This window comes from Urtica dioica, chromosome 2 (assembly GCF_054948205.1).
Source record: "Urtica dioica subsp. dioica isolate 48M chromosome 2, U.dioica_male_clone48M_v1_H2, whole genome shotgun sequence".
NCBI lineage: Eukaryota > Viridiplantae > Streptophyta > Magnoliopsida > Rosales > Urticaceae > Urtica > Urtica dioica.
Window position 1 is genome coordinate 32498695 of NC_142757.1, and position 15528 is coordinate 32514222.

At 35.3% G+C, this 15528-nt stretch overlaps 1 protein-coding gene across 1 annotated transcript; it reads left to right on the forward strand.

Moving 5' to 3' along the window:
- Window positions 1-516: 516 nt before the first annotated feature.
- On the forward strand, window positions 517-5949 carry LOC149404414 (amino acid transporter AVT1G-like). Its single transcript, XM_089607518.1, has 14 exons — window positions 517-740; window positions 1685-1944; window positions 2060-2274; window positions 2367-2390; window positions 2475-2655; window positions 2742-2961; window positions 3496-3631; window positions 3702-3867; window positions 3944-3987; window positions 4068-4130; window positions 4224-4326; window positions 5294-5344; window positions 5440-5511; window positions 5630-5949. Exons 1-14 carry the CDS (start codon window positions 517-519, stop codon window positions 5947-5949), a joined length of 2079 nt encoding a protein of 692 aa, XP_089463644.1.
- Window positions 5950-15528: the final 9579 nt, after the last annotated feature.

The following is a 15528-nucleotide window of genomic DNA, read 5'->3' on the forward strand; positions in this document are numbered from 1 at the left end:
TTCAAAATGTACAAATTTTCAAGTTTATTTAAAATTAGTGAACTATTATTTATAGAAATATTTCAAGTGTTCATAATTTTTTTTTTTTGACATATACGGGGCCATATTTTTACTGACAAAGTAAAAAATATTTGAAAAATGTGGCTATTTTGATAAAACTTAATACTTCGGCTATTTTATTAGTTAATTAGTTTCAAACTTTTTAAATATATTTATTCAAATTTAAAGCATCATAAATAGAAATCCCACTCTAGAGTTAGGGTTTGAAAAATAACAATACTTTGTCTCGCCGCCCCTCAATAACCTAAATAGATTCTATGTTCATATATGATTCGGGAACTTGAAATTTCGTTTGTTATCCGAATCTTTTATACAGATGTATCATAGTCTTACGAAATTTACTTTCCCGAAGAGCAATAACTTGACGAAGTCAAATAGTATATTACTTGTTATATTCATCCGCATAAAATAGTTGAATAAACAGTTGTCATGCTGCGTGATTAACTCCAAAATACAATGACGCTTGAAGAAGAGGAATCTAGAAATTCAAACGATATGGACGACGAAAAGTTCCAAACTACCGCGGACGGTGACCGTGATGCGGATTCAGAGGCCATCGATGACTTCTTTCAGGCCAGTAATTATCGTAATAATATCACCATCTCTGCAAACGACGTAACGGCAAGCAATTCCAATATCGACGACAACGTGAAAGCTCATGCATGGCCTCTTACTTACGGGTTCGTAATTATATTTATCACACCAACAATACAGTACTTTTTATTCGAATGTAAATGTCTACTTCTATACGGCCTATAACTGGTTTGTATCTCGATATACGCGAATAGAGGCACCAGGCTACTATGTAATTTCGACAGTTTTTTAGGAAAAGTTTATTTGTGAATTTATAATGCGTATTTCATCAAATTAGGTATGTATTTATGCATACGATCTTGGGTGTTATTGACATTTATAATAGCATAAGAAAATGTCAACTGCATGAGAATTTTTTTTTGGGTCTATCAAAAATAAGTTCTCTTGGCTGCGTCGTATATAGATACCATCAGTAACTTGAATTAGTTATTTGTTCAACTCATATTTTTCCCGTAGTTTCACTCTTATAAATATATGGTTGTAATCATTAATTATAATTACAGTATAAAATAAAAGAAATATTGGTTCAATCTTATTGTAATCACCCAATTATACTACTTCATATATATGAGTTACTGGATATCAATCTTTCTAGAAAGCCTCTCACATGTGAATTTTATTTTTTAGTTTGTTTGCTATTTTGGAATCCAATCACACTGCTAGCGTTACATGTGGTCCTAATATCACAAATCTATGCGTTACACGAAATGGCCTCCATTCGTAGTAATTTTGATATAATAAATTAAAATAACTCAATTTATGTTTTTAGACACTTCTACTAGTTACTGCATATCTATATATCTATAATTATTGTTGCTTGTAGACTTATAAATCTACACTTTATGACAATTGTATACTGTCATGTCTACATTTACTAATAAAAGTGTTCAAAAACATAGTTTGATTTATGTTAGTCCAAAGTGTGAAAGTTGCCACTGCTAATGACCATTTTCCACTGTATTACTGCCGCCTATAATTCAATGGAAATATCAAGCCTAAATAAAATGAGGGAATTTTCTTTTCTGAGCAGGGCGTCAATGGACCTGCTCTCAACATCACCATCGATGGGGTTGCTGAGTTGGCATAGCAAAACCTCGTCGCAAACGCTTCCACTATATGCTCCGTTGATTGAAACTCCGGATAATAATAAAGAAACAACGCCTCTTCTAACATCTTCAGCGACCGGGTCGCCCCCGAAGCTCACACGCCGCCGATTCTCCAGCAACAACCCTCTCATCGCTCTCACGAAAGACCCTCCACAATGCTCTACTGCTCAGTCAGTATTTAATGGTAACAAAGTTTCATCTCAAAACTAATTGGCAATAACATAGCTCTTTATTTTACATAATTTTTTTCCCCTTCCAAATATGATGGTATGATGTTAATTAATTGTTATATTTTGTAGGGGTGAACGTGATATGTGGGATAGGAGTGCTTACGTTACCATATTCCATAATGCAAGGGGGGTGGTTAGGGCTTTCTCAACTAGGAATCTTTGGAGCCATGGCTTATTACACAGCCATTCTCTTGATGCGATGCTTAGACAGTAATGGCAGAATTCAAACCTACCCTGATATAGGCCAAGCAGCTTTCAGCTCCCCCGGCCGACTCAGCGTCTCAGTAAGAACCATTGAAAAAACAGTTTCTATATACTCTCTGTCACATATTACATGTATTATGAAAATGACACTTTTGTTCTGTTTCAAACCCAGGTGGTTTTGTACTTCGAGCTCTTTGTAAGTATACTATGGTACTCGATTCCTTTTGTTTCAATGTGATGATAAGAAATATGATACATATAGAATTGATAATGTTTGAAGGGTACTTGCGTGGAGTTTTTAATCATGATGAGTGACAACCTGACAATGCTATTCCCAAACGCTTCTCTAAGCCTGTTTGGAACACGTTTGGCAACTCGTCAATTGTTCTCCATTCTCTCGTCTCTCATAATTCTTCCATCTGTGTGGCTCAACGATCTCAGCCTATTATCGTACTTCTCAGGTAATATAATTACATCTCTCTACTCTCTGTCGCTCAACTTTTTATGACCATTCTTATCAAACAATATACGTACACGTATCTTCCAGTGGGAGGAGTTGCGGCGTCGATTCTGATCGGGATTTGTCTGTTATGGATCGGAGTGGTGAACGGCGTGGGGTTTCACCCAGGCGGGTCGGCCTTGAATATGCCTGGCCTTTATGCCACCATCGGAATCTACGCCTTTGCCTTTTCTGGCCACTCCGTTTTCCCAAATGTCTACACTTCCATGAAACACCCCTCTCGCTTCCCTTTTGTTCTCGTCGTCAGGTTATGTTGTTTGCGACACTCATTATCATTTATTTATTATTATCATTCATTCTCATATCATAACATTTCTTAATTTGTTGAATACTTAGATATACAACTGTTTCTTGAGATATATTGACATTTTTTTTTTCTTTCTTTCATTTGCTTCTTTTGGATTTGTAATCTCTATTTTGTTACACTATGTAAAACCTCTGAGCTTGTAAGAGCATCTTTAATGGTTTATGCCTTAACAATTTTAAGGATTTGCTAGTAAATATTAAAAGTATTTAGCTAGTTGCTTAACCATTGTTTTATATATTGGCTATTGATTTAGCTAAGCAAATTAGCTCTATAGAGCTAGTTGCTTAACTATTTAGCTCTAGAAAATCTATGTGACAAATTGAACTAATACATTTAGTTAAACCATTAAAGATGCTCTAAGATGTAACATCTTTAGTAATCTTGGCTCTTATATATGTTCTTCGTTGAGATTTGTTCTATTTTCTGTTTTCGGGGCTATATATCGAAATGTTGTTTGTTTGTTTGTAAAATCAGTTTTATATCATGCCTTTTGATATCAATTGGAGTTGGAGCGTGTGGATATCTAATGTTCGGAGACGCCGTAGAATCGCAGCTCACACTAAGCATGCCCAAACAACTCGTTGCCACCAAAATTGCTGTTTGGACAATGGTAAGATTATTACAACTTTTATTCATTGATATCATAGATTTATTAATTAGTACTGATTCTGTTACTACAGGTAGTGATTCCGGTGACAAAGTACGCGTTGACAATCACACCTGTGGCAATGAGCCTCGAAGAGCTCTTGCCTTTGACTCTCAGAAAATCTCACTCCGTCTCCATCATTGTCCGAAGCCTTCTGGTTATTTCAACTTTGATTGTGGCCTTAACCGTCCCATTTTTCGGTAACTAACCAATCTTATCCTTTTTCATAGTACTTTTTTTTTAATGATTTCGGCTGACTTATTGAACTTTTTGTAGCTTCTGTAATGGCACTTCTTGGATCTGTGTGTTCAATGCTCGTGGTAAGTGTATGTACATAATGAATCCTTAGATTTTGGTCGGCCATAAGATTTTGACACCTTAGCGATGTTATCTTTGGCAGTCCTTCATATTCCCATGTGCTTGTTATCTCAGCCTGTTCAAAGGAAGGCTAACTAGAATCCAGGTCACAAAAGAATTTTTTTTTCCCCCAGTTTTAGTTTCCATTATCTCTTTATTTTGCATTTTGGGTATTAATTTGTTTTGTGTTTAACTGCAGATCGCTAGTTGTGTTAGCATCATAATCTTCTCTATACTCTGTTGTTATCGCGGCACATATTCGGCAATAGCAGATTTAGTTGCGCAACAGAAAGTCGTGCAGGGTTAAGCATAATTTTTTTTAAATGTTACTTTTGACCAATTTCGAAATTGGTATTTGTTTTCTCGTCATAGTCGATAGCATATATGTTTATACTAGCACAATTAAATTTTAGCATACGAGGATTGTTGTTACGTGTGTGGTTGGCTTATTTTTTACTATAAGTTTGTTTGACAAGATGTCTGACAACATACTACAGGATACGTTGAGACATCTTTGCCTTTGCGTGCAAATCTGTTATTTTTTGTAAGTTTTTTGAATTTCCAGACTGTCTCGCCGAAGACTTTTTTTTTCTACATCGACTTCCAGAGGTGTTGATTATTATAAAAGTCAAGCGCTTCTCTCTTAGTAGTTTTGATGCATTCATCTTACATGTAGGGTTCTTAGACGTGCATGATCGGTGGACTGAGAAACTAATTGTGTGATGTGTGTGGTGTAATTCTCTAAACACGTTTCTAGACATTTGAGTGTTAGAGAGTTGTTGGGTTTTGTGATTTCGTGATTGAAGGTTTCATGAGCGTTGACATCGAAGAATACCAAACACTCGGAGAGTGTTTAAGAGTGGAATGGAGGGGATCCAATATTCAGGGAGGGCTTGATTTGGAATTCACATGTAGTAATTGGAAAAGGACATTAAGATAGAAATTTCTCATAGAAGTCCATTATTATACTATTGACTACTTATTGTTATAGTGAATTTCCTTTTCAATAAGCACTGCCCTCCAGCGTAGGTGACGTTGCACCAAACTCAGTTACCATTATTTGTGTCATTTTTGTTATAGTCAATTCACTGTCTTGTTTATAATTCATTGCTTACATCGAAACAGAGTGTCGCACATATTGATTCTATATTGTGTGCAACATCTTATATCTGTCTAAACAGAATTTCAATTGGTATCAGAGCAGGTACTCAGATCTAGAAGGTGTTTTCCTTGTGTTGTTGACCTTTTTATGTTTGTGGATAATATCAGGGAAGGTGGATTTGCTAATCGTCCTTCGGTTCTTGGCGGAACAAATTATGGGTACTAAAAAGCTCGGATGAGTGCCTTTCTTAAGTCCATTGACAACAAGAACTGAAAAGCTGTCATAATTGGCTGGTCTATCCCCCTTATCAAAGATGATAAAGGTGTTGTCATATCCACCAAACCGGAAAAGGACTGGGATCCCACTGAAGATGAAGCTGCTCTTGGTAACTCTCGTGCTCTAAAATGCAATCTATAATGGTGTTGACAAGAATATTTTTAGGCTCATAAACACTAGTACAAGTGCCAAAAAGGCGTGAGAGATTCTTGAAGTTGCTCATGAAGGAACTTCCAAAGTGCGCAGTCAAAGATTTCAATTTCTCATCACCAAGTGCGAAGACATGAACATGCTCGAAGAAGAGACCATAACTGAGTATCATGTGCGAATTCAAGATATTGCTAATGAATCATTTTCACTTGGTGTTCCTCTGAGTAATGAGAAACTTGTTCGAAAAATTTTGAGGTCTCTCCTTGAGAAGTTTGGAATGAAGATCACAGGCATTGAAGAAGTTAACGATCTTGCTCATGTGAAGGTTGATGAGCTAATTGGATCTCTCATGACATATGAACTGTCTCTTCCCAAACCTGAGAAGAAGAGCAAGTAATTGGCTCTCAAAATGTACTTCACTGATCAAAAAGAGCATGTACTTTCTGAAACTGATGATGAAGTTTTTGACAATTATTGCTATGCTTGCCAAGAATTATAACAAGGTTATGAGGAGACTTGACAAGCTGCCTGGGAAAAACGCATCTCATCAACAACATTATCAGAAAGGAGGGAGTTCTCAAGGAAATGGAAGGGATGGTGACAGGCACAATAATTCCTATAGTTCTAAGGAAAGTTCTCATGAGTATGGCTTCGGACATTTTCAAAAGGAATTTTCTAACTTCTTAAAAAAGAAAAAAGGGCTATAATGCTACTTTATCCGATGATAATTCTGATGAAAGCAAGTCCGATCAGATAAGTGATTTTGTTTCCTTTACTACCTCTATCATTAATCATAATCCCGATGATTTCATTAATGTGTCTATTTCCTCTATTCCCACTGATAATTATGCTATAATTGATGATGGCGATGAACTCTCTAATGAAGCTCTTGCGGAAGCTTACAAAATTCTTTACTCTAAATGGATAGAGGAATAAAAGGTTCTGGAGAAGAAAAAAAGGAATGATTGAATCTCTCAAAGAGGAAAAAATTGGGTTGTTGAAGTCTATTGCTGAACTGAAGCTTGAAGTAAATCGTCTCAACTCTAAGCTTGAGAAAATGACCAAATTTGTGAGGATGCTCAACTCTGGAATAGATAATCTTGACAAGATTCTCACCATTGGTAAACCTGCTAAGAACATGAAGGGATTGGGATACTATCATGGTGCATCTAGCTCAAAGACCACATTTATACCTCCCACTCAGAATAAGGCTGCTCAAATGCCTCCCAAGATGACTTGGATATCTAGTAATGAGATGCTTCATGTTCATCAATCCCAAACTGCTATCGTCTATATGGGAGAAATCTCCATCGCCCTCAATTCTCCCATATACATTAGAATGATCAACCATCGAACATGCACATAGTTTGGAGAATAAAAGCTGACTATCGTGCAAATATTGCTTACACCTCTCTTCATACTTCAACCACTAAAGATTAATATTATAATAGTGGTTGCTCCACATGATAGGTGTTAAAAGCTATCTGACCAACATTAAGTCCTACTCAAACAGCCATGTTACTTTCGGGAATGGCATTAAGTCATAAATTATTGGTAAATGTCAGCTTAATTATCGTGGTCTTCTTTACTTAAAAGATGCTTTATTGGTTGATGATCTTACTGCTATTCTTATCAGTATTAGTCAACTTTGTAATCAAGACTTGCATGTTAACTTTACTCGTGATGAGTGTATTGAGTCTAACAAGCAACAAGTCAAGCTGATGAAGGGAGTTCGATCCCTTGATAATTGCTACGTGTGGTCGCCCATAAAAGACTATAAAGTTCAATCTTGTCGCATGACCAAGGTGGATGAAGGTAAATTGTGGCATAAAAAACTTGGTCATCTAAATCTGAGAAGCATGAAGAAGATTATTACTAAGAAGGCCATTGCAGGTGCGTGCATTCCTGAGCTAATAATTGAGGAATAAAGAATCTGTGGTGACTACGAAGTTGGCAGGCAAGTAAAGACGTCGCACAAGATGATTCCACATCTTATCACCTCTCGTGTTCTAGAACTTCTCCACATGGGTCTCATGGGTCCTATGCAAGTTGAGAGTCTTGGAGGAAGCATATATTTGTTTGTTTGTGTTGATGACTATTCCAAGTATACTTTGGTTTATTTTATTCGTGAATAATCTGATACGGTCACTGTTTTTGAAGCTCTGTGTAACAAGGTTGAACGCGAAAAAATGAAAATATCGAGAAGGTGGTCAGAATTCAAAGTGATCATGGAAGGGAGATTGAGAACTCTAGGTTCTGTTTGGTATATCATTGGAAAAATATTTTCCACTTTTTAAATTTGCACAGTGTTTTTCAATAAAGTGAAAACGTGTTTGTTTTGTAACTTGGAAAATTTACTTGAAATTTTTTCAAGTTCTATTATGCATTTGTGAAGAATTTTCAAATACAACTAAAAGTCGTTTTCTCTTTTTTTTAACTCATTATTTTGGACTAAAAGTTCTTACCAAATAGTTATTTGAAAACAACTGCAAAAAAAATTTAAACTACAACTATATGAAAACAAAAACAGAAAAACAAAAACAAGTTTGAGTGAACTACCAAACAGCCCTCTAGTTTCTCGGATTTTTGTAATTCTGAAGGGATATATCATGAATTCTCTGCTCCAATTACCCCTCAACACAATGAGATTGTAGAGAGAAAGAATCGTACGCTGCAAGAAATGGCAAGAGTAATGATTCTTGCTAAGGACATTCCTCTTCATTTTTTGGCTGAAACACTAACACTTCTTATAATATTCATAATTGTGTGACCATTCGTCTGAGAACCATGTCTACTCATTATGAAAAATCGAGGGAAAGAAATCCCAATGTTCGCTATTTTCATGTGTTTGGATCAGTTTGCGATATTCTTGCCGATCATGATCAAAGAAGAAAATTTGATCCTAAGAGTGACGAGGGTATTTTTCTTGGGTATTCTAGAAATAGTCATACATATCGTGTGTTAATAAGCGGATTAAGTCTATGATGGTATATATTCTATGGTTAATGATAACCTCGATGTCTCTGTGAGTTCTGTTGATGAGGATGATAGTCCTCTAGGTAGTACAGATGGCAACAATGATGTATCAGACAACTCAAGCGACATTGGTACTAAAGAGGATTCCACCTCAGATCATCATCCTTTTGACAAAGAAGAAGAAGAAGATCTCACATGAAGCATAGGTCTTTCGTCAAGTGTTCAGAAAAATCATCTTGTTGAAGACAGAAAAATCATCTTGTTGAAGAAGTCATTGGCAATCTTGAAAAAGGATTTGTACTAGAAGAAAAGACTGAGTCAAATACAGGGAGATGGTCGGTAATGTGTGCTATTTACTTCCAAGATTGAGCGTAAAAATATTAATGACACTATTGATGATGAGTTTTGGGCGAATGCCATGTAAGAAGAACTAGTTCAGTTTGAAAGAAATAATGTCTGGAATCTTATGCCAAGACCTGAGTCGGTTAATGTTATTGAAACCAAGTGGATTTTTAAAAATAAGTCCAATGAAAATGGGCACGTCACTCGAAATTAAGTGTTGTCAATGGTGCCCACAAGAAGAGTTGTAGTCTTTATTTTTTACATTTGATGTAATAAAGTCACACGAAGACTCTTGCTTGTAATTGCTTATTCATTTAATAAAAAGTTGAAACGTTCATTCATTCTTCTTTGTTTGTTTGAAGCTTTATGATAAAACATAAGTCTTTATATCATAAACAAACTTAACAACTTACGAAGAGACAAATGTAGATTTGCATGAACAAACTCTTCGTAGTTTGCTTAAAACGATATATTCGCAATCTAAAGGTCAAAGGACTATTGACCTCAGTACGATTGTTAGGAGAATCTATGATGTCTGGTTATGGGGCATTGAGAGTTGGAGACTCTATAGTTCTTCTAGGTATCTTCCGAAGGTACTGAATTGACCAGTGCACTTCTAGAGACAAAATAAGAACAAACCATTTAACCTCTTATGTCTCGAAGTCACTACGTATGAATTGCATCGTGCTTACCTTAATCCTGAAATGAGACATGCCATTTCACAGCTTACGTATTCTCATTTGAGAAAGTCAGAGTTCGGACTCACTATGTGATTCCGAACAGGACCTATTGGTGAAGTACTAAGTTGTGAAGATGTCATGAGTAACTTTGTGAAGTTCTCATAGATATGGAATTCATGTACAAGATTGCTGAAATGCAATGTATATCACCTCATGCTTTGTTCCTTGGAATGTGAATAAATGAACTGGCTAGTGTCCAAATTGAGTCTTGACTCTTTTGGATGAAACAATGTGACTTCTTAGCTCCTCGTCAATACATTGTTTCTAACTTATTCACAAGCGACAAAGGAGTTGAGGAAATAACAGCCAGAAGGGTAAAATGATAACTTTGTAAATCCCGACTAGCTGATGATATTCATGAAGGGTAAACATAGATAATATTCAGTAGATCCACTCATTACAATTAGGTTGAATTCTTGAGTAGAAAATAAATTCATTTGAACCGAGAGATTTTCAGTGTCAACTCTTTAGTGGAGTCAGTTGACATTAAGCTAAACTTAGAAAAGGTTTGTGAACTTTTGAGTCCAAGTGTTTAGCTCAAGCTTTGTTCATTTGGATCCATGAGGTCACTGTCACAAATCACATCGAGTAGGAATAGTTCAACTGGAAGCTAAGTCAAAACAAGAACGAGACAAGTTTTACGAAAATTGTCAAAAGGGTTTTTTTGTCTTTTGAGACATAGGATGAAATGAATGTCAATAAATTTTTTCACATGGTCATTTGATGACATACATCACTCGGCCAACATTAGTTTTATTGGGCCTTGTGGATTAATCTCATTTCATAAGAATTTTATTGAAAATTCTTAATGGGCCTTTTTCATGTTGTCATGAACAAATGGAAAAGCTTCTAGAAGCCCTTTCTAGAGGATGTTGGGCGCCTACTACCCAAGAGAAAAGAGAGAATATTTTGTGCATAAATGTATCAAGATACTTGCCAAAAGAAAAAGAGGAAACAAATTTCTCATGCATGCATAAGGGAATTTCGGCCAACCTAGAGAAGGAACAAAATAGGAAATGAATCAAGGCCTTGTTTGGCCGTGTGTCTCAAGTGGGAAAGGAGGGATATTTTGCTCATGAATATGTGATACTCTATAGAAGAGGAAACTACCTTATTGAAGGTGAGACCTCTCCTATAAATAGAGCCCTCATTCCTCACATTTTATTCATCCAAGTTTTAGAGATTTGAGATACTCTCTCTCTAGAACATTGGCCGAATCCTCTCTCTCTCTCTCTAGTCAATTTCGTTTTTGGTTTTGGCACCTAGGTCCTCATTTGACCTAGTGTTTTAGTTCTTCGACTTTAAGACTTGTTCTTAAGTCGTAGTGTTTAAAAGTGCCCACACACTAATTCCTTTTTCTCTCGAGTGATTTAGTGATAGAAACTTTCGTGGTTGCTCGAGTTGTCGAGGAAGGAAGAGAGACGTGCTGCGAGGGGAGACGAGCGTTGCAACCTTTTCCAAAATCTTCTCAACGTTCAAGCTTCTAAAAAGGTTAGTAATCTTTAATGCTCATATATTAAGCTATATAGCCACACGGATATAGTGGATTGAGATATAGCTCACCTTTAGTTAATTTCTTGTAAATAGCCAAGTAAACTTATTAACAGATTAATAAAAGACTTATTTAACACAGTCAAACATATATTTTAGTTAGTTAATAGGCTGCCACATATGCAAGTTGGTTATTTACAAAGTATTTACCAAAGGTTGGCTAATTTACAATTCCTATAGTTTAGGTGGCTTATGTAGCCAATTTATTAAGTTATATAGCCACACGGATATAGTGGATTGAGATATAGCCCACCTTTGGTTAATTTCTTGTAAATAGCCAAGTAAACTTATTAACAGATTAATAAAAGCCTTATTTAACACAACCAAACATATATTTTAGGTAGTTAATAGGCTGTCACGTATGCAAGTTGGCTATTTACAAATTATTTACCAAAGGTTGGCTAATTTACAATTCCTATAGTTTAGGTGGCTTATGTAGCCAATTTATTAAGTTATATAGCCACACGGATATAGTGGATTGAGATATAGCCCACCTTTGGTTAATTTCTTGTAAATAACCAAGTAAACTTATTAACAGATTAATAAAAGCCTTATTTAACACAACCAAACATATATTTTAAGTAGTTAATAGGCTGCCACGTATGCAAGTTGGCTATTTACAAATTATTTACCAAAGGTTGGCTAATTTACAATTCCTATAGTTTAGGTGGCTTACGTAGCCAATTTTTTGTAGTTTTTATTTACATGTGCTTGCTCTTTGTCTAGGTTAGTAAAAACGTTTTACATATCAAAAGAAATTTTTTAAAATTCCTCCGCTTACCGAAGCGTTAAACTTTTTCTTAAACCCTAGATCAATTCCAACAAATGGTATCATAGCTATGGTCAAAGATATGCATGTACATGTATTTAAAATTATGATCTTGAAAATCGTTTTCGAAAGTTTACTAATTTTGTGACAAGTTAGAATTGTTATCTTAGATTTTTTTTTTATTGCTCTGACCTTTAAATTAAAAATCATGTTGATTTTCTATGAGTTTGGGATGATATTAAAACACATTAGAATCAGTTCTAAACGTTTTTAATTTTTTTATATTAAAAAACGTGTTCTTAAGTTTGAGAAAATTTCGAGTAAATTTTGTGACTAGTTTTCTTGTCTTACTAGTTTCTTTTATTTACTTGAATCGTTTTATGCTTGTTGTTATTTCTTTTATACCTTGTTTTTACCTTGCTAATAAAACAAAAATAAAATCTTTAACAACTTCCTAAAACGTTCCGTTACACTCGATTCTTTTTCGCACCTAAAAAGACCGAACTTTAATTATTTCTTTTTCTTCGAGCTGGAGTAAATCCCGCAGTAAAAGTGGCATAACTCTCTGCTCAGAAATCGAAGTTTAATGATTCTTGAACCATGTTAAAGCTCTGTCTGTCCTCTTTCCAATTCCACCGGTTTTAGGTTAAAATGACATCGGAGCCGCCAGTTATGGCGATTTTACTCCGAGGTGTGCGGCTGTTCCAAAAGTCCAGTTTTTTAGAAATCCGGATTTTCAGCCCCACTACCATGAGTTATAGAACTCTAATGAGAAAATTTTGTTGAGAAAAAAAATGTTTTTCATAAGATTATAAACATGATGTGTAAGATGTTTTGATTTTTGAAAGTTTAATTGAAATTGAATTTTTACAAAACTAGTTTGATTTTTGAAAAAGTGTTTTCATTTTCAAACTCGAAAATATTTTGTCATCCAAATCAAATAAGTTTTCAAAATGTTCTCAAAACTATATCTATATCACATATGTTCAAAATCTATATGCTCTTGAAAATTTGAGTGGGAGGTCTCTTCGTAGACAAGCCGAAAATAAAAGAATCTTAAACCCTAGATCAATTCCAACAGTAAGTACGTATAAAAGAATCTTTCGTTGGGGAAGCAGTGAAGCTTAGGGCTCATATGTATCAGGAAAGGTGTAACGAAATAATTGACCTTTCTCGATACGAGTTGAACTTGGAGGATTGAGCTCATAAACTGATTATATCAATGGACGCTCATATACATCGAGTAAAATATAATTCTAGTAACAAGAAGAGTGCAGTCTCGGGTCATCTTGTGGAGTGACGCCGAGATTGATGAATCGAATGAATAAGAGAAAACATAGATTTCATCTATTTTGTTCGGATTCATAGGAACTTCAGTTACTAGGTCCATAGTCCTCAAGGTTGCTCTGATAAGATGTATAAAAATGCTCGTAATAATTAGATAATTGATTACATTCTCACTACTGCAACTTGGTTGCAATTTCTTTGGTATTCGTAATAAAGTATTTTACAAATAAGTTATTAATTGTTTAAATAACTTTGTAATATCACTTAGATTTAAATGTGCTTATAAAAGAGCAATTTAAATCATCTCACAAGGCCCAATAAGGCTTGTGGTAGGCGTGTACATCATGGTACATGGGCCTTGAATTTGTTTGATCAAAACTCAATTGTATTGGAGCTTTTCTCAAATAGGAAATAAATATTATATATTAAATATGATCCGATTTGGTGAGTATTTAATGTGGTAATTATTTATGAGAGTGTCATGAAGATATTCTCTACTTTTTATTTTATGGAATAATATACCCTATTGTGAGAAACAAACACTATACTAATTATGTTATTTATTGAGAGTATCATGAAGATATTCTCCACTATCCTATCTGTAGAATACTATCTCTTATTGTGATAAATAAATAATATATTATTGATGTTATTTATTGGTAATATCATGTAGATATTACATATTAATCAGTTACCTGATTAATATATTCTAAAGTGAGAAATAAATAAATATCATATATGAACTGGATTCATAGAATAAATATCTCATATTAATTAGAATAAGGTCAAAGGAAATCAATTTTGGGTAAGTTAGAAAGCTAGAAATAGAGATGGTAATTTGACCCGTTACCCGCGTTCCGGCCCGTTACCCGCGTTCCGGCCCGTTACCCGATTTATTCGGGTCGGGTAATACCCGTTCTTTTTGGGTAAACGGGTAATACCCGTTAAGGTTTTAGCGGGTCCGGGTACGGGTAACGGAATAGTCATCCCGTACCCGGTTACCCGGGACCCGATCCGTTAACCTTTAAATATTTAAAAAGATAATAAATTTTTATATGTTGTAATGAAGATGATAGCGTTGCAATGAAGATGACCAAATTTACAATCAAGATGATCAATTTGCAATGAAGACTTCTTTTGTATTTTTTATTTATTTATTTTGAATTTTAATGTTCTTTATATTGTAATAGCACTTTGATATTTTTCCACCTAAATTTTATTATTTTTAAATTTTATATTGTTGATGAATTTTTATTTTATAAACGGGTAAACGGGTCTACCCGACCCGCTACCCTTTTTTTAAACCGGGTAAACGGGTAACAGGTCCAATATTTTTAACCCGCTTACCCGACGGGTATCCCCGTTACCCGGCCCGTCTCAAAATCTGGGTAAACGGGTCCGGGTAACGGGTAAAAAATTATAGCGGGTACGGGTAACGGAATAAGTGTACCCGGCTTTACCCGTACCCGTTGCCATCCCTAGCTAGAAAGCTATAAATATGGAGTTTGGGGTAGTGCGAAATTTGCCCAAAACAATGTCTTCCACCCTTGAAATTCACTCCCAACTGAGTGCAATTTAATCTAGAATTTTTCCGAATTAAGCTTTATTCCACACTGGAAATTTGGCAACCTCCTTCCCTTTGCTCTGGACGTTTTTCCTCTCTCCCATAGTTGGAAAATTCATTCATACCATCTCTCAAAGAAAGAAATAATTATTCCAACACCTTGTTGGAGTAATTAGTGAGAAAAGAATTGACTTACACCTTGGTCTCTTTCCTTCTGGAGATTACATCTTGGAAGATTGTAGTAACGATCAATCGACGAGCAATCGAGGAGTCCAAAAGCTTGGAGATCCGAAGATCCAAAGAGCAAGGAGTCGCCGAGGAGTCCAAGAGCTTGGAGATTCAAAGATCTAAAGAATGAGGAACCGCCGACGAAATCAACAAACAAGGAGATCGAAAAAGCTAGGAGCGTGGAAGATCTGTGGCTAAGCCGAAAGGTATATATTACTAAATCCTCTTGTGGTTTGTGTTGATTGTGCTTGTCTTAAATATTAGATATGTTGTTATTGGATAATTTTGAGTATCCTGGTAGTTATTGTCTACATTAAAGATTAGTGATTGTTCGTGTATTCTTCTATTTTGCATCAGTAAACATATTGTAAGGGTTAAGAGATTGGTTACCTAATAAGAAGTATTGAAACTGTTGTCGATCGGTCTCAGAAAACCCTATTATGGCCCCGTTGTCGAAAGACGTTCTCACTGGTTAAAACTTTCTTAAATGAAAGTCGAACCTGAATATTGTGATGGTGA

Bases quoted from the DNA above. Each gene is read 5' to 3' on its own strand.
- LOC149404414 (XM_089607518.1), top strand. From the start codon at position 517: ATGACGCTTGAAGAAGAGGAATCTAGAAATTCAAACGATATGGACGAC. The intron at 3,632-3,701 runs GTAAGATTATTA...CTGTTACTACAG, and splicing joins AAATTGCTGTTTGGACAATG to GTAGTGATTCCGGTGACAAA. The intron at 4,327-5,293 runs GTTAAGCATAAT...GGATAATATCAG, and splicing joins GCAACAGAAAGTCGTGCAGG to GGAAGGTGGATTTGCTAATC.